This window comes from Etheostoma spectabile, chromosome 17, assembly GCF_008692095.1.
Source record: "Etheostoma spectabile isolate EspeVRDwgs_2016 chromosome 17, UIUC_Espe_1.0, whole genome shotgun sequence".
NCBI lineage: Eukaryota > Metazoa > Chordata > Actinopteri > Perciformes > Percidae > Etheostoma > Etheostoma spectabile.
Window position 1 is genome coordinate 19,207,874 of NC_045749.1, and position 19,531 is coordinate 19,227,404.

Sequence of the window (19,531 nt, forward strand, 5' to 3'; positions counted from 1 at the left end):
GTGTTTTTGCAGAACATCTGATGTCACAGAGAAGTTGCCCTTTGACCTTGTCATATGTTTTCCTTTGTCAATTAGCATAGAAAATCTTGAGTTGTGACAAAGTTTTGATTATGTAAACTCACAGTGAAATCTTATCAGTTTATCCTTGAGTCCAAGTGGATATTTGTGCCAAATTTGAAGAAGGTCCTTCCAGGGGGGTCCTGAGATATCAAGAATGGGACGTAAGGAGGGACGGATAACTCGAAAATGACTTAATGCCAATGAACTCCCTGCGTAAAAACCCTGTGATGAAATTAAACAGTGTGTGCTCCTGCACACTGTTTTGATAATTCAAGTTATGAGAACGTTAACACCCACAACGGAAAAGACCTGGAGGTGTTTCAGTGTTAATTGGGTTGTAAATTGTGTGTCCCCTTTAGCCTACCTCAAGGACAATCAATTATAAAAGCTACTAAAATACACACAGAGGCTTCAAAGGAAATACGTTTATCACCGTCCCAGACCTGCTAGTTTACATGTACAAGGCCGGGCGAGATATTGACAGGATCAATAAAGCCAGAGTAAGCAAAAAATCCAAATGAGCAGATCCTGCTCCAAGATCACTCTCCATATAGTGAGAGCGTGTCTCTGCGGCTGTGGGTGTGTGTGTGTGTTTGTGTTTGCGTGTGTGTGTGTGTGTGTGCACGCTGTGTGCATGCAGTGGTGAAATTGATTGACAGAACTGTTTTGATCGATTCTAGCTTCTTTCAAAAATGTGGGAATTTTTCTGATTCACTTTGGTACTTTTACTTTTAATACGTTATGTACATGTTCCTGATGATACCTACATTCTTTTACTTGAATATTATTTTAATGCAGGACTTTTATTTTTACAGTACTTTTACTCAAGTGTGTGTGTGTGTGTGTTGTACAGAAGTGTATGTGTATTGAGATCGAGAACTATTTACCTGGCAAAGGTCATTAGCCCTGTTTCAGCACTCCAATCCTGCAGTTTGTGATCAAAGTTCAACTTTGTGTTTGGATATGTCTCTGCTTCTGTGGGAGCAACATGTTAGAAAAGGAGCTTATAGCACAGATGCAAGCATGACAAAGCAGGGTCACGTGACAGTTAGGAAACAGGCTGTCAACAAACAGTACACACACATTCACCCCTGCTGAAGGGGAATGACCTTAGTTGATTGGCATGAATCTCATGTACAACATGACTTAGCAGTCACGTATCTGGTTTTGTGAAAAAAAGATGTTGAGATTGTCACACTTTCCAAAAATCTCTTTATCTCAATGTTCAGTCCCGTGGATTGGCCCTGATAAGAGCAGCGGCTTCACAATCAGCCCCTTTTTCAGCACACATAATTAAAGATGGACCATGCTGTCACATATGACCCCCAAGCGTGCACAGAGGCACCTCATTAAATAATAGGCAACAATTTTTAACCTGAAAAGACTGACACATCCCCAGACATGCTCATTTAGTTTAAAGAATCTAATGCACTGGGAGTATCTGCGCTCAATATGGCTCAGCTCGCTAGCACAACAACCTAACCAATTATTGAATTAGTAAAAATTAAAGTAATAGACCATGGCCATTTTTTAAGTTAATCTTGGTTGTCAAAAATATTCAAGTACTTTAGATTAAAAAAAAGTCAGTGCAGGCAACACAGAGCCGCTGCAGCTACGTGTACAAGCTTTCACTTAGCTAAAACGATAGTTGTCGGGGCAAGTTTTAGAGTGCCTTTGTGCCTCTTAACTGACATAAAATGCAATTAAAATGTCTGTGCAACATGAACAGGGCCCTTACGTGACAACAAGATGTGTTTTCAACTCAGACGTTGTTTAAATGAACCTACCCTGGTCCCTGTCTCAATCTTGCCAGTAGCTTGTAGCTGCTAGCTGCTAGCTCCTAGTGGCCGTCCGGTTAGTGTGTTCAGCCAGGCTTCTATGATAATCATCCCGACAACAATCCATGGAGCAGTGGGGGTGTGGCTACATCTTCCAGGAGACAGGTTATGTCATGTCTTGTCGTTTTAGCCAAGTGGAAGCTTGTACACGTAGCTGCAGCTACTCCGTATTGCCTGCACTGATTCAGGTCGGGGGTTTTCTTATCTAAAGTACTCGCATATTTGTGACGATCAAGATTAACTTTAAAAATGGCCGTAATTCTCCTTTATTTCAGTGTTTCCTCCATGTGGATATGTTGATGGTGGCCCGCCACGGTAAAATGTCTGCCCCCATGGTATAGGACAGATGCACAACACCAGGGTTTCCGCTATGTACAACGTGCACCACTTAACTCTAAAGTGAGATAAACTGTAACTCTAAAGTGAGATTTCCAATACTTGTGGAAATATTTGAATATTTTATATTCATAGGACAAACCCATCTGTAAAATTCTGTTAATAATAGTACTCATTTTCTATATTTATTCAGTACATATCTATGTCCTACACTTACGGAACCATTGTATATCCGGCACTTACTGCTATTGCACTTCTGGTTAGACCCAAACTGCATTTTGTTGCCTTGTACCTGTACCTGTGGAATGACAATAAAATTGAATCTATCTAATCTAATCTAATCATCTTCATTGTGCGCCATCACTTCAAGGTGTAGCCATGGACATTGCTATTGTGTTCCATTGAGGGAATATTTCAGGGTACTAGGCAGTGCATAAAGTTCACCCTTAGTATTTGGACCCTCAAAAAATGGCGTACAGTTAATATAGTGCACTTTATAGTAAAAAGGGAGGGAATTTGGACACAGCTGTTACCCATGGGTGTTACTTGTGGCTGTAGTGGCAGAAAAAGTTATTAAGTCTCTCTTTTAAATGGCATAATGTAGTGAATCCACTTATAAATTTGGGCATCAATTCATCATTGAATCCTGCCTGCTGTTTTATAATATCCCAAAAGTTGGGACTCCTGTTTAATTCCTAATAGTTTACATACTTAATGTAAAGCATTTTGCTAAATGATCATTGATTAGTCCACAAAGTTGGTATGAATGAAGATTAAAATATATAGAAAAAGACTGTTGGTTGGATTTTTGCTGTGGTTTTAACTGTCATAGCTTTTGCATAAAAGTGACTCAGAGGCTTATTCAAATATAAGATAAACATGCAAAAATGTTAAGCAATGTAAATGTAATGGGTTGTGTGTCTGAAAGGTGCTAAAACTAGGTTATTGTAGAAATATTTGAATGTCAAATTGTCATTTAAATTTGGCTGTAACGTTTTTTTCAGAACACACACTAAGGCAATGTGTATAGTGTAAATTAGAGCCCAACCGATAAAGGATTTTTTAAGTGTGCATATTATGAAAAAAGATCTGGGGTGCTTTTTGTGTCTCTGGTACTTTCACACGCATACAAACTTGGAAAAAAAACCATCCATACTGTTTTGAGTGAGATACAGGTTTCTGAATGTCCTCTGTCTTCAGTCTCCGGGTGCGCTGTTCAACATCTGCACGGCTTTCTACGTCACTAGCCGAGACGAGGTGGCTAACTGTAGCATGCTAGCTTGTTCTTAATGGCAAAACACTGCTACAACACACACAAGTTCACCATAATCTCCAAAAGAACTACTTCCTGTCCCTGTTGTGCAGGTATTCCACAAGTGCCCCTTGTCTAGAAGAAGTCTCCCAGCTAATCCTGTCTTGGACTGACCAAAGCTGGAGATAGAGTTATCTAGCTGATGGGATCTTACCTAGCTACTGAGCATGTGTGACTCCCAACAAAGATAATAAAGAAGTGAGATGTCTCACTCTGTAGCTAAAACAGAGACCCAAACACACAGGGTGAACACAGGATCTGCAGCAATGTGCGGTACAACAAAAATATGGTGTTTTTTGAAAATGAAACCATGAAAACCTATTCTGGTACAACCTCAAAATACAATTATGAACCTGAAAATGAGCAGAATATGGGCGCTTTAAAGTTCTGATAAATAAAATAAAAATACAAAGTTAAGATGTGAAACTTTTCATTCACTATTTTATTTTTTTAATATTTGTTTATCAGAATCATAATAAATGTAGTGTGAAGTGTAAATGCTCCAAGGCTACTTTGGCTGAAGAATAGACAGGTTCTTACCTGTTAGCAGCTCTTTGTTTAGATTGGCACGGTCTACTGACAGGATGTACTAAAAGGAAAATAATCTGTATTAAAATCACAAGTACTACTACAAGTACTACAGCTTGACAAACATGACTGTGACACTGTTTAATAGAAAAGGAAACAGAAAGCCTCAGGGATTCCCCTTCCCATGTCTATCCACTGTCAATAAAGGGAAATGCCCCACAAACTAATCTTTAAAAAAAAAAGGTTGGAGCCTAAAACACGCTTAGTGCACCTTTAACAGAAAGTCAATGTGACAATGTATATTAAAACTGCATTACCTTGCAAATAACAATCCAATCTGTTGAGATATGGTATTTACTAATAGCTCATTAGAGCGTTGTGCTGTTAGTTGAGACTGAGAGTTTGTTACTAGTTTCAATGTCTTAAAGGCAGGGTTTGTAACTATTTCCAATTCCATTTTGTTATATATTGTTTGAAATCGTCTTTACAACCCAACAGCAAAAAATAACTTATGTGCTATGAAAAAGGAGTAAAAAAGTGTCATTCATTTTAGTTTGTAGGCCACACACACCCCTAATTTGGGCCAGACCAGTAAACCACTCCGGAAATAGTTTCTTGCAAATTATTTATATAGCGCTTTTCCAGTCTTAACGACTACTCAAAGCGCTTTTACATCATACAGGATACATTCACCATTCACACACATTCATACACTGTGGCCGAGGCTGCCGTACAAGGTGCCACTGCTCATCAGATAAACACTCACACACATTCACACTCCGATACACAGCACCGGGGGTAACTCGGGGTTCAGTGTCTTGCCCAAGGACACTTCGACATGGGACTGCAGGGCCAAGGATTAACCCCAACCTTCCGATTGGCAGACAACCGCTCTACCACTGAGCCACAGCCACCCAGCTTGCCAGCTTGATGTTGCTACAACAGCGTTCTAAGGCTATTGTAGGGAAAAAATAATGTTACCGGGAGAGAGGGGTAACATACCGAGACAAAACTCTAAGATTAAAGTCGTACATTTTTGAAAAAAGAACTAAAGATTAAAGTTGTAAATTTGGAACTGGAATTAATTACTTCTTAGCAATTTTCACACTGCATAGTCATCCACCCTTTGACAAGCCGGCTCTTGCCCTCAGGACGTGGTTTGTTTGGCATCCCTGGATTAGTTGGGGCCCCGAGGAGATTCTACTTTGAAATCTTGCCAGCTTTTCAACAATACCAACCATGCCTTTAATGCATGGCAGTGTTTCCTCTAGAATTTCTTTCAGCGTCCCAAACGTTTTGACGTATTTTTAAACAGCAAAAATGAAATAGGTTTACACACAGTTTAACGAGCTAAGCCATACACAGATAAGATAAACTGCCTCTGCACCACCAAAGTGAACGTAAAATAACTATAAAATATATAAATGTTGTCAAAACCCACGCAATTGACATAGACACACTTGCAGACGGCATCTTGGAAGTTTTGTTGTCCGTTGTTGCTACCTTGATGATTAAATGTCCAATAGAGTCTGTGCAACTCAAAAATGCAAAACAAAACTTGCTAACCACAAACAGTGTAACCCTAGTGATCGTTAGCGTTAATTATTAACTCGTCGTTATTACATACAAGTACTTTCGGGGCGTGGATAGAGTTAGAGCATGGAGACAGCTTTTGACTTTTTAATCACCCGTAGAACAACTCAAAACTCATAACAAAACATCACATCCCTCCGCCAACCTGTTACTGAATTACAGGCAACATGTTCGATAACTCCCTTGTTAACTCAAGGAACAGAATACATTATGAAGCTACAATTGATGGAATGTATGTGACTTATTTCAGTAACCCTAAAAAAAGGTCATCTAAATATTCACAAAATGAATCTCATCTTACATTAACATTTACTCTGCAAACAGACTTATTATACCAAAGGCAATTCTTATAGTATAGTTTGCTAACAACCTAACACGTGTAACTGAGATGTATCTGCAGATTATTTTCAGATTATTTAGAGGAAAAGGTAAAGCTATTATCTATATGGAGCGTATATGTACTGTAGGTGGGACCAGATTGTTTTTGTTGGCGTTTGTAGACCCTGGGCTGTCTACAGAGACCGTGTTTTTTTACAGTGTGTTCTGGGGACAGGCAGCTAAAAGATATTGAGGAGATGTTTTTTTACAGTGTGTTCTGGGGACAGGCAGCTAGCAGATGGTGAGGAGATGTTTTTAACAGTGTGTTCTGGGGACAAGCAGCTAGCAGATAGTGAGGACATGTTTTTACAGTGGTGTTCTGGGGACAGGCAGCTAGCAGATAGGTGAGGAGATGTTTTTCAGTGTGTTCTGGGGACAGAGCAGCTAGCAGATAGTGAGGAATGTTTTTTGCAGTGTGTTCTGGGGACAGGCAGCTAGCAGATAGTGAGGAGATGTTTTTTACAGTGTGTTCTGGGGACAGGCAGCTAGCAGATAGTGAGGAATGTTGCTGCTGGGATGGTGCAAAAAGATGTTTTAGTGTGCTGGGAAGGCCTCGTAGAGGTACACTACAGTAGAGCAGTTGCAACATGTTTGCTGAGTGAACAAGTGTAGCGAGGGCCTGGGTTACAGTAGCGTTCGCCCCTTTGCTGCGTGAGATCCCGCCTGGTTTACCTGTCCAGCCTTTCGCGTGAAATATTACAGTGATATGCCAAAGAAACAATAATCTTTAAAAAAAAAAAAAAAATGTTGTAGCCTAAAAAACATGTGACATAGAGCACCTTTAACAGAAGGTCAATGTGACATTGTATATTAAAACTGCATTACCTTGCAAATAACAATCCAATCTGTTGAGATATGGTATTTACTAATAGCTCATTAGAGCGTTGTGCTGTTAGTTGAGACTGAGAGTTTGTTACTAGTTTCAATGTCTTAAAGGCAGGGTTTGTAACTATTTCCAATTCCATTTTGTATATATTGTTTGAAATCGTCTTTACAACCCAACAGCAAAAAAGAACTTATGTGCTATGAAAAAGGAGTAAAAAAGTGTCATTCATTTTAGTTTGTAGGCCACACACCCCTAATTAGGGCCAGACCAGTAAACCACACTGGAAATAGTTTCTTGCCAGCTTGATGTTGCTACAACAGCGTTCTAAAGCTATTGCAGGGAAAAAATAATGTTACCGGGAGAGAGGGGTAACATACCGAGACAAAACTCTAAGATTAAAGTCGTACATTTTTGAAAAAAGAACTAAAGATTAAAGTTGTAAATTTGGAACTGGAATTAATTACTTCTCAGCAATTTTCACACTGCATAGTCATCCACCATTTGGCAGGCAGTTTCTGGCCCTCAGGCCCTATGTTTGGCATCCCTGGATGAAACGGGGCCCTGAGGAGATTCTACTTTGAAATCTTGCCAGCATTTCAACATTACCAAACCTGCCTGTAATGGATGGCAATGTTTCCTCTAGCATTCTTTTCAGCCTCCAAAAGGTTTTGGACGTTTTTTTGAACGTCAAAAATTAATTAATTTTAGATACAGTTTACCACCGAAACAAAACGCTGAGTGAACATAGCTACGTTTTTCATGCTGCACCCCCACTAACCTGGAAAATGCTTTTTAAATGCTTAGCGAGTGATGACGTCCTGTCACTGTTCCAGTTGCTCAGGGAGAGAGAGTGATAACAGTTCGGTTGAGTTCAGTAGAGCAGACGGCTCTGCAGAGTTGTGTAGTTACGACTTTATGATTTTTCATAAACAGCTGATGGAGTGGTGGTGCGTGACTGTCCTATACCATGGCGGCAGAAATTTTATCGTGGCGGGCTGCTGTCAACATAGAGGAAACACTGCATGGCTACGTTGCAGGACGTCAACGGGGAAAAAAGTGCAGTTCTTTGTTGAACGACCGTTTTCCACCAATTGGCAAGGAGACAATATGTCAGTTTAGTTGTCCTGGCTCTTTCTTTGTTTTGCATTAAAAAAAAATATGTGTTCACATTACAACAACTGGCACGCTTACCTGGCTTTCCTTCCATAAGGGATTGCAAACTGTTTCCCACTCACGGAATGGATCATTCTTGCATACATGGGAATCCCCTTGGAGACAATCTGAGGAAAAAAATATTAATACAGGGTGTGAAACTTTAAAAATGACATGCATAGACATTTTGAATGAATTATTCTGTATTGTGTTATACTTTGCATTGGCAAAAAAACAATGTTTTATGTCTCAATTTACACAAGGGCTAAGTGGATCCAGCAGGGTATCGTGCCATGGACAGGCCAGCCAGTCCATGTGGTCAGCCAGAATCTGCCCTTAAAACCTCGTAAAGCAGGCCTTGTTTTGTCATGCTGAAAAGTTATGCAAGTATAAAGGCCTGAGGCAGAGTTCTGAGGCAAGCATAACATGCCCAGTGGACGAACAAAAAAAGAGTGCTGACCTCAGATGCCAGAATAAATCATTTTGAGTGGGCTGCCAGCAAAGAAAGCTGACTGGACAGATTCCCTTGGGCCCGGCCACATCTCTAATATTTCATTATTAGAAATCCAGTTGAACAGAAAATTTGGGGTTTCCACCAACTTGCATCCACCTTGGTCTATGGTGTGCTTTGAGAGGAATTATACGGTAACATGGGCAGGAATAATAGACATACAGAAGTATATGCTACCAATTTGTTTCTTGCCATACCCATCTTTTAGATAAATAAACAAGCAAGTTAGGGTCACCAGGCCCCTGCAGCCCTGAGAGAAATTATTTTATTTGATATGTGCCAGGTCCAGGCTGCACGTCTAGTGGCACTCGTGACTTTTTGAATGAATTTATGTTATGATAGACAATAGAAAAAGAATGGTGAATAATTTCCATTCCTCGTCAGCCACAGCCTGTCCCAAAAAGTGAAAACACACTAACACTAGCTTTACTAAACGTCAGGTCATTGGCGAGAAAACCATTTTTCACAAATGATTTTGTTATTAATCACAATCTAAATTTTAAGTTTTGAACTGAAACCTGGTTAGACCATAATAACAGTGCTGTTCTCAGAGTCAGCTCCCCCTAACTTCAGTTTTATGAATGAGAATAGAGTGAACAAGAAAGGAGGTGGAGTTGCCAGTTTGTTTGATTCATTCCAATGTTTGCAAATACCTTGTGGAAATTTTGCTTCTTTAGAATATTTGGCTCTTGAGCTAAGGTCCTCCCTTCAAGCTATATTTCTAATTATCTACAGGCCACCTAAATACTGTGCAAACTTCTTTGATGACTTTATTGTCATCAAAGAAGTCTATAATCTGTATTTACTTTGACTGTGTGATAATTGCTGGTGATTTTAACATTCATGTTGACAACCCCCAGGACAGAGTGAACAAAGAACTGTGTGACCTTGGACTGACTCAGCGTGTGACAGGGCCCACACACAATAAGGGGCACACTGGACTTGATTATGTCCAAGGGTCTGAACATTTCCAAGGTTGTGGTGACTGACATTGCTCTCGCTGATCATTCCTGTGTTTTCTTCAATCTCTGTGCACAAAAGTGTCCAAACGAAGATAATATGAAAATATATCACTGAAAACACCATTTAATCATTCATTCAGCTTTTCTCCTCCACACCCTCTCTCTCTGGGGTCTCAGTCACTGAGCTTATCGATAATTCCAACTGTAAATGTAAAAATGTTATTGATGCCATTGCTCTGACTAAAGTCAACGCTGTCTCTGGTAAGAAAAGATCTCCTTGGAGAAATGTTACAGGCTACTGGTGAGATCAGAATAAAGAGAGTGTTGGAAAGCTGAACGTAAGTGATGAAAAACTAATCTCAGTTGACGATGTTTACAGTAAAACATTGTGATGGACGACGATTCATTGTCATGGGGGTGTTGGGGGGTATTTTTTCTACTACTATGGGCCAACAGTTAACATAGAATCTATCATTTAAATGTCCTCTGTAAATAGACAGTATTACCTGCTGTTTTCCCGACGCAAGTGTCTTGGCTAGTTTTTTAAGCGTGTGGGTGATAGGGTGGGCGTGGTATCACGATGGTGACTCTCCATAGTGATACCGGTCAACCATCACGATGATATCGTCGATAGGTTTACAAACCCTCCAGTACCAGTAGCATCTCAACTTTTATCTACCAAGGCCTGCAATGACTTTGCCTCCTTCTTCAAAGACAAAATTCCGAAGATTAGACAAACAGTCAGTGCCTCCATATCAAGTCCAGGATATGTGTTGTCACAGTGTTCACGCAAAACTAATTCTAGGGGTACAATATACACATCTGAGTTTGTTAGATTTTGACATATACAGCATTTGTCACACAAGTTTTAATGAGATGTTTTGTCTGAGGTTTTTATTTTTTTATTTTACTCATTCCATGCTTAAGCCTTAAAGAGGCTTGTGAAAGTCACCTTCTCTCACATTAATCTTCCATGCCAGAGTCTCAGTCATGTTTAAAGGTGGATAATTGGCTTCTTAGAACATAAAACATGAAGTTGTGTAATGTGAAGCCTTTTGCTGTTCATCTACTTTTTTACCTAATAATTTTATGCATGTCTTATTAGATCATGTGCACTGTATACACACAAAACGTAATTTTGTTTTCCTTTTGGCCATTTTTGTGGGGGGTTTTACACTCTTGCCTAACTCTAAGCCGTTATCCACTAGCCCATCCTCTTTTACTCACTCTGTTTCCTGATTTGTACATGTCTGGAGACAGTAACTTTTAAATCAACACATTTAAAAAAAAAGGTGTAGATATTCTACCAACAGGTGTTTTAAAAAATGTTTTGTATTGTTTGGCTTCTGATATTCTAAAGGTTGTAAACACTTCTCTTTTCTCATGTATCTTCCAAAAAGCCCTAAAAACTGCTGTAATCAAGCCACTCTTCAAAAAGAACAATCTAGATACGTCACTAATGTACAACTAGAGGCCAATGTCAAACCTTCTGGTTTTCGACCACACCACAGCACTCAGACGGCTCTTGTTAAAGTGTTTAATCCCCTCAGACAATTTCAGATTTAGTATTACTGGATCTCGGTGCTGCATTTGATACAATCGACCGTGACATATTACTAGACTAATTGGAAAACTGAGTTGGCGTTTTTGGCTCAGTACTAAACTGGTTTAAATCCTATTTAAAGAACAGGGTCTACTTTTGTGTTTAGAGGTAATTATGCCTCTGAGCATGCAAATATGACGTGCAGAGTTCCCCAAGGCTCCGTTCCGGGGCCTCTTCTGTTTAACATCTACATGCGTCCACAGGCTCAAATTATGGAAAATTACAAAATACATTATCAAAGCTATGCAGATGACACTCAAATTTACATAACCTTATCGCCCGGGGACTATAGTCCAATACAAAAAAGGAGTAAGTGCATTAAACAAAATAAGCTTTCTTAAATTAAATGAAGAAAAGGTTGAGGGGGTTGTCTTTGGAGCAAGAGAGGAACAATTTAAAGTCAGCGCTCAGCTTCAAACAACGATGTTAAAAACACAGAGAAAGCTAGAAATCTTGGTGTAGTCATGGACTCAGACCTGAATTTCAACTGCCACATAAAGACAATTACAAAGTTAGCCTATTATCACCTTAAGAATATATTGAGGGTTAAAGGCCTTTTGTCTCAGCAGGATTTGGAAAACTTGTCCATGCTTTTATCTTCAATAGACTTGACCACTGTAACGGTGTTCTTAAAGGTCTCCCTAAAAAATCAATCAGACAGCTACAGCTGATTTAGAAAGGCTGCTGCTCGAGTCCTCCCTAACACCAAGAAAGTGGATCACATCACTCCAGTTCTGAAGTCCTTACACTGGCTTCCTGTGCCTCAAATAATTGATTTCAAAATACTTTTGCTAGTTTATAAATCACAAAACGGTATAGGGCCAAAATACACTATGAACCACCAAGACCTCTCAGGTCATCTGGGACAGGTCTGCTTTCTGTGCCCAGAGTCAGAACTAAACAAGGGGAAGCAGCGTTCAGTTTTTATGCTCCACATGCAGTATGTGGAACAAGCTCACAGAAAACTGCAGATCTGCTGCGACTCTCAGTTCTTTTAAATCAAGGCGGAAGGCCTTTCTTTTCGATGTTGCCTTTCTTTAAATAATTGTTCACTTCTTATACTGAAGTTGCACTGTTGAAACAATCAGTATGACAATCAGAAATCAGAAAAATCTAAATTAAATGACTTGATTAGACAGTGATCTGACAGTTCGGATGAACACTCCTAAACAATTAAGCAACGAAAAGGGGAAATTGTTATCATATTGTTGACTGAAACAAATATTGAAGGGAACTGAGTAACTTTGTTCCTTTTGGTTTGTTTTTGTGAGATTAGGGTTGGCCATTCTGGGGGTATTTCTGAACAGGAAACAAATACATTTTTGAGAATTTCTCCAACGTGGGATTGACAAAGATTTTATGGTAAAATCTACAAGAAAGAGTTGGAGCTGTTTAGGATTTTGCAAAGTTTGCCATGATTAAACTAAGCCTTATAGCGATGACTATGTTGTAGTGTAACGAGCAGTACTTCAACTCTTGGTTGTAGGTAACCTGAGTACAAAGTCACATGATCATGAGGGGCCCGTGGTGGATGAGATGGTAAAGAAATATGATTCTGCCTGTACAGAGGGCCTACCTTGTCAACAAAGTTTGGGGATTCCACACAATGCTTCACTAATTACAGGAAAATTGACAGGTCCGCCTCTACTCTCAGTTCTTTGAAATCAAGGCTGAAGACCTTTTTTTTATGCTGCCTTTCTTTAACCCTTGTGTTGTCTTCATGTTAACCATGAACTTGCCCTTCCAGATCAAAATTGAAAATGAATATTTTTTTTCAATGTTTTTGTTTTTTTTTTTTTTCTGATTTATTTGTCACTTTTTCCAGCTTTTGGCCCTTTAAAAAACAACAACCTCAACAAACCTCATTTATATGAAATTATACATACGTTTTTAGTTAAAAAGATTAGATTAGATTAGATTATATTTTATTCATCCACAACGGGGAAATTTTGTTATTAAAAAGGCAGACATTTTGAATTATTATGGCTAATAGTTAAGATCAGAGGATGTTGAGTGGATCTCAGATGGGTAGATGTCAAAGTTTAGTCCGGATACTGTTTGGAAACCATTAAAAAAAAAGAATTCAAATACTATAAGATTAAATTCAACACCCAAAAAATTCAATGAAAGTAATCATGAATGTTACCTGAAGAATGTTGTATGGAATCATCCATGTTATTTTTTTGACAATTTGGTTGAAAGAAATCCATATATCTGATATAAAACACTTTGAAACGGGTCAATTTGACCCGAGGACAACACGAGGGTTAAATAATTGTTAATTTTATATACTGAAGTTGCATCATTAAAATTATATGACAACCTTATCTGCTTCAACGTTTTTTGTCGTTTTTAAACTGCTCTTTGATGTTTAATTTCTACACTGCATTATACTTTTACTCTCGTAATTTATCGTTTTTAACTGCTCTTTAAAGTCTTAAACGTTGAATTACCTTGTGGCTAAAATGTGCTATACAAATAAAACTGCCTTGCCTTGCCTTGCCTATTAGTTAAACAGTGAATATTTAAATCATCATACCTTCTCCTCCATTCCAACATGCTTCAATGCTTGCCGGCCCCTGTGAGACAACGCCAGGTTGATGCTTCTTCCTTTCACAACTTTGGCTTTCCGGATATCTGAGCAAAAAAAAACCAGAACCTTGTGATATTTTAGTTATCATTTGAAAAAAAATGTGAGTTTTTAACGTCTGTGTGTGTATGTTCTTTACAGAGGGGAGGATGTGATGTGAATGTTAGTCAGAAAAATTGGGTTTAATGAGAGTTTTGAATACTACCTTCCCGAGTTTCAAAGACTTCCACATCAAAGCCTCTTCTGGCAAAGAAGCAGGCATTCAGTGCCCCAACCTTAAGGTGAAGGGGAATAAAGACAGTTCTTTGAACAATTTGCCAAAATCAATGCTTTGCACTTTTATACATAATTCTAAAATAAAATAAATGAAATACCCAGTAAGCGTATCTATTAACTAAATAATAAAAACACCACACAAGCTGCATCCATACCTATCCATGACACTCTTTTGTAACCTTGATTTTCCATATGCAGTCAAGAGATCATAAGACAAGATGTACAATATTAATAAATCATTTTAATTTGATCTTCTTACCAAACCACCACCCACCACTACAACTTTTTTCTTGGTTGATCTGCTGGTTGTTTCCTCCATCGTGCTTAAGGTTCTCTGGTGATCTGATCACTGTCCAGTTCAGAGTAATTTACAGAAGTAGCGGGTATTATGCTGCGTTCATGTCCCCTGGGAATATCTGGGAACGCCCCCCTGGCTACAATAGGCTCGTCTGCGCAGAATCGATGCTGGGAAACGCCGGCTTCTCATCTGATTTAACAGCTGATTGGTTCACACGCAACGTGATGACGTTTTAAGTTGTGTAATGTTTTTGAACCGGAAGTATTTTACCTGCTAACTTCGGTTTATTCCATAGACCGTATATATATATTATTATATATATATATTAACGGTCTATGGTTTATTCTGTACAGGACACGTGTGGCTGATAGTAGCCTAACGTGAAGATCTCAGAGAGACTAAATCGGTTTGATTACGGATCATATAGCCTATGCCTGTTGTTAATTAACATTAGCAACAGATCACATGTAGTGCATTTTGACAGCAACTCAGTCATACATAAAACAACTGGAGACTGTGTACAAGCTGATATGGGTCTGATAACATTTAATTAATTCAGAATCGGATGGAAACTGTCCGACTTTATCGCGGATTTTTGTCACCTCCCCCCGGCTGCTGCCACCTGCTCTCGTCCTCTTTACAGGCGAGGCGCAGTTCATCTCAAGGGGGCCTGTTTTTCCGATGTCCATGAACGCGCCATCATCCCTTGAACTTCACTCTCAAATCAGTTCCCTTTTCTTTTACTGTCTATTCTTTAAAGGGGCGCTGAAGGTACCACAGACTGTACGTCAATATATATTATATAATTATAACCTGTGTTTTGTCATTAGGCCTATTAGTAAAAAGTAAGACAATATGATAATAGCAGTTATTTTCAAACTGTAAAGTTTCGAGACGACAAGTGTAACGGCTCCCTCAATGAATCAAGTGATAGACCGGGCCCAGTGACTGTCTTTGAACAAGTAAAGGAATCTGTCGCCATCTAGTGGCTGTCTGATGACAGCAATGATGACGGGCGGCTGTGGCTCAGTGGTAGAGCGGTTGTCTGCCAATCGGAAGGTTGGTGGTTCGATCCCCGCCCCTGCAGCCATTGTCGAAGTGTCCTTGGGCAAGACACTGAACCATCGGAGTGTGAATGTGTGTGAGTGTTTATCTGATGAGCAGGTGGCACCTTGTACGGCAGCCCCAGCCACAGTGTATGAATGTGTGTGAATGGTGAATGTTTCCTGTAGATGTAAAAGCGCTTTGAGCAGTTGTTAAGACTGGAAAAGCGCTATATAAATACAGTACATTTACATGTCAGTGGCTACATAACAACAACTCAACCCACACATAGAGACTGGAAATGCACATACCAGTAAAACACACACCCAAAATCAAAGAGCGAGTGTCCAGAACAAAGTTTAAATCTCTCTTTTTTTTTCTTTTTTTTTTTACATAGGCCATCTCGTTGTATTGCCATGTTCATCTTGCATATTTTTTCGAATATGCAATGTGACAAGAAATGGCAAACCTCTCAAACTCCAACAATTATGTTATCCATAATTGTGCAGAATCCCCCAAAAGAATCTTACTTTAATACATCAGTAACTGCTGAAAAAAAATCAATCCACCTTGTATTCTATAGCATATTTATTTGTTAATTTTTCATTATGTTAATTTCCCACAGTAATTAGAATGCGTAGGGCAGTGACTGGAAAATCTATTTTTGACACGCTAAACGTAAACGGAAATCCACACGCAGGCTACCTAATCGATACCAGAACCAATGACATGACATAATTTCATAAATATGGTAGACATTTCGCCCGGTTCTACTTACTTTAACTTTGACTATTTAATTGATGGTCATTATCGTTATCGTTATCACATGGATCAGTCAGTGAAATCATTGCAGAATTGATAACATGCCATGTTAAACTACGCTCTTTTCTGTGCTCGATTACGTTTGCCTATTCAAATATGGCGCTGTAAAAGCCAAGGTTTGTTTTTCATGGGCGCAAAGTATGTTTAAGTGCATTAACCGAACGGCCCAGTTTACAAGATATATCCAGTCAGCAGGCAACTGTTTCGGTCTTAACCAAGAATTTAGGTAAGTTATGTCAGACAAATGTCGTAACGTTTTGTCAAAAATAATTGAGATATTTCATACCAAACGGTAGGCTAACGTTAGCTAACGTTAGAACACTAAAGCCGGTTTGTTGACCCTAAATTAAAATCCCTGGCTAGGTTGAAACGGTTAGCTTTGTTGCTACTTAGGGTGGTAGCTAAAACGGTTTGTGTGCGGAGCTTCTGTATAATTGAGTAATTATAATACAACCACAGGGAATTAGATGTAACCTTAACCACACAGTTAGAAAAACGAAGCCGACTGACATTGATAATGGGTCGCTTCTCTGGAGTTTATAGTGCTAATGTAGCAAGCTAACGCTAAATTTGCCTTCTGTGGAGGGGGATTATTTTAGGTAGCTAGCTAGCTAGCTAACGTTAATCCCTGCCGTGTTGGGCAAAGCAAATGTATTCGTGTTTTCAGTCAATTTCCTTACAGTACATTGTTATTTTTTTAGGAAAACGTTATTAGTAACGTTTAGGTCTCGCTAGCTGACTGTACTAACCGCTATGTCCTATAAAAGCAGTACGTTGTAGCGAACTTTATCCAAGTTCGTAAAAGGGTTGTATTTCAGACCTGTTCATAACCACGCCGTCTGAGTTAACTGATTAATTGTCATAATCCTGTAAAGGTGGTCTACATAAACCAAAGTTTGCCAACAGCAGCCGCTTTCCTAATAATGAGTCTGAAGTGAATGTCCAATTGACCGAACATCAGTTAAACCCCTGAATGACACACTAGTGGTGGTTGTTTTGTGGGTTGTGGCTGATTGAAGTACTTGTATAATATACACAGTGTTTTGTGACACACAAAATGTCAGATATGATTTTTGTCCCTAAAGCATTCTGTGTCTTACCAAAAAAAGATAATTGAAATGCCCTCAGTACTAAAATCTCCCAAGACCATCATGTCAGATCAGCTCAGAAAATAAACATGGCAGGACAGACTGTTTGACTAAACTTTGACTGTACATTTAATTCCCTCCACTGCAGGCTGGTGTCATCCTTGCCACTCAGAATGACCGACCAGGCTGTGAATAGGGTGGTTAGTGAAATAATTCGCTCTCCCGAGGACAAACGGGTTTACAGGGGTTTGGAGTTTACCAATGGCCTGAAGGCCATGCTCATCAGTGACCCAACAACAGACAAATCTTCAGCTGCGTTGGACGTTCACATAGGTAAAGGGCTTTCATCACTTTTGCCTTGCCATGTAGTCATGCTTTTTCATTTGGCTTTCCTTACAGGGACCCTTTGGAAAGCAATAGAGTAAATGTATGCACAGAATGTAACTATATATTTGCCCTGTAGGCTAGGGAAGTAGTCCATGTTTTAGTAAAATGCATGCGATCAAATCGTGTACTTTGCAGATTGTCATAATTACATACACAACCTCAATACTGGCCATACTCTATTTGCAATGCCTATGGTAAGCATTTTATAAAATATTGTTATCTAGTATTCATGTAGCCATGAATACACCCCAAAACACAATATTGTCTGCCTACCTGGTGTCTCAATTACATACAAGATGGCTGCCCAGAAAAATAATGACCATTTTTTTAATAGTAAAAGTGAGGTATAATGTTACTATGAGCAAGATTGCTCTTAAGTATTTGGGTCATATTATTAATATATTGTTTCTATGTGTTAATTGTTTGAATGACAAGATAACAATGCAGGGTTTGTCCTGCATAGAGGAATTGTTGGTGCCCCCCAAAGAGGTTTTTGCCAGCCCCAGGAAGGAAGGAAAAATTCCAGCACAAAAAATTTCAAGTATTGAGATTAGAAATGGAAATTGATTAGGTGGTGATTTATTAACATTACATACACACATTTTAACCAGTTTTTATAATTGGGGTTTATTTACTCAAGCATAATATACATTTTGTTTATCAAATTGTCAGAAAAAACAGGAACATGAATAGATTTCTGTCAAATAAGCTAACAGACTTCTTCCCTTTACTTCACGTGCTTACTGCCGTGCAAAGTCATCCCCCTGCTGCAAGCTACAGCTTCATCAACTGATTTTCTGTGGCCATTCTTTTTGAATTTCAGGTTCATTATCGGACCCAGGGAACATATCTGGCCTGGCACACTTCTGTGAGCACATGCTGTTTCTGGGAACAAAGAAGTACCCCAAGGAGAATGAGTACAGCCAGTTCCTCAGCGAGCATGCAGGCAGCTCCAACGCCTTTACCAGTGGAGAGCATACCAACTATTACTTTGACGTATCCCATGAGCACTTGGAAGGAGCACTAGATAGGTACTTTCCTGTTCGTTTTGCCATGTACAAAAAGTAACTTGTCTCATATAAGGTTGCTTTCACACCTACCTCGTTTGGTCAGTTAAAACGAACCCTGGAGCATTTGGTAGGATAGTCCGGTTTGTTTGGGGCAGAGTGAAAGCTCATCCAAACTCCACTTAAAAACACAAGTCTTGGTTCACTTCCAAGTGAACTAGAGTTTGGTTCAATTTAGGTATCACACTTGTTCTCTACAAATGTTATTTATTTTATTTGTTTATTTGACAGCAACAGTACATATTTATGAACATTGCTGTGAATATGCAAGAATTTGCACAAAAAAAGTAGTTGTTATCTGTAGTGCCTGGCCAGATGTTACAATAGACTCGCTAAAAGGAAGAAGAACAACTACGAAAGGTAAAATGCAATTATTGAAATGGGGTGCAAGCAGCAACTTGTGGTCTAATTAGTTTGACTAGTCCTTAAAATTTTGTCCCCCACATTTCATACATCAGGTAGAAGTTGCAAGTCCTTTTCTTTCCTTTTAGGCTACTAATGCCTTTGTACAATAAATACAGATATCATCTCTGTGCCTAAGTGCTTGTTATTTTATCAGTATACAATGTTTTCCTTGGGAGTCCTGGTGTTAACCCAAGTGAGCTGCCTGGTCGTTTTCTGTCCGTCTTTGGTTACCAGACCCAGCTGCATTGTGTTCTCTTGTAACATCAGCATAGTTCCTACCCTCCACTCAGGCGAGAGACGTCAGTGTGAGACTGATGTCATCAACCTTGCAAGGTCTCTGCTCCCGTGCCAGCTGTGTGGTTTGCAGAAGACAGTTGGCCGGTATCAGAATCTAACCTATTTGGATAAGCTTACCTACTTGTAAATGAATGATAAATTAGCAAGAACCTGTTTGT

General features: G+C 39.2%; 2 protein-coding genes across 4 annotated transcripts in view; one reads left to right on the forward strand and one right to left on the reverse strand.

The window, feature by feature from the left end:
• The window catches only part of kmo (kynurenine 3-monooxygenase), a 31,780-nt gene extending 16,828 nt beyond the window's left edge, over positions 1-14,952 (reverse strand). The window contains exons 1-5 of the mRNA XM_032541689.1: positions 14,837-14,952; positions 13,639-13,736; positions 8,063-8,151; positions 4,087-4,135; positions 948-1,035 (exon numbers count right to left, since the gene is read on the reverse strand). Coding sequence (XP_032397580.1) covers positions 948-1,035; positions 4,087-4,135; positions 8,063-8,151; positions 13,639-13,736; positions 14,837-14,952 — 440 coding nt within the window. The remainder of the gene's footprint in view (positions 1-947; positions 1,036-4,086; positions 4,136-8,062; positions 8,152-13,638; positions 13,737-14,836) is intronic.
• A 1,163-nt stretch (positions 14,953-16,115) lies between these two features.
• The window catches only part of ide (insulin-degrading enzyme), a 37,294-nt gene continuing 33,878 nt past the window's right edge, over positions 16,116-19,531 (forward strand). For 2 of the 3 annotated variants that reach the window (XM_032541030.1, XM_032541032.1), the window contains exons 1-3: positions 16,116-16,355; positions 17,366-17,550; positions 18,428-18,635. In XM_032541030.1, the coding sequence (XP_032396921.1) occupies positions 16,270-16,355; positions 17,366-17,550; positions 18,428-18,635 (479 nt within the window). In that variant the 5' untranslated portion in view covers positions 16,116-16,269. The remainder of the gene's footprint in view (positions 16,356-17,365; positions 17,551-18,427; positions 18,636-19,531) is intronic. The other variant, XM_032541031.1, reaches the window with a different exon arrangement.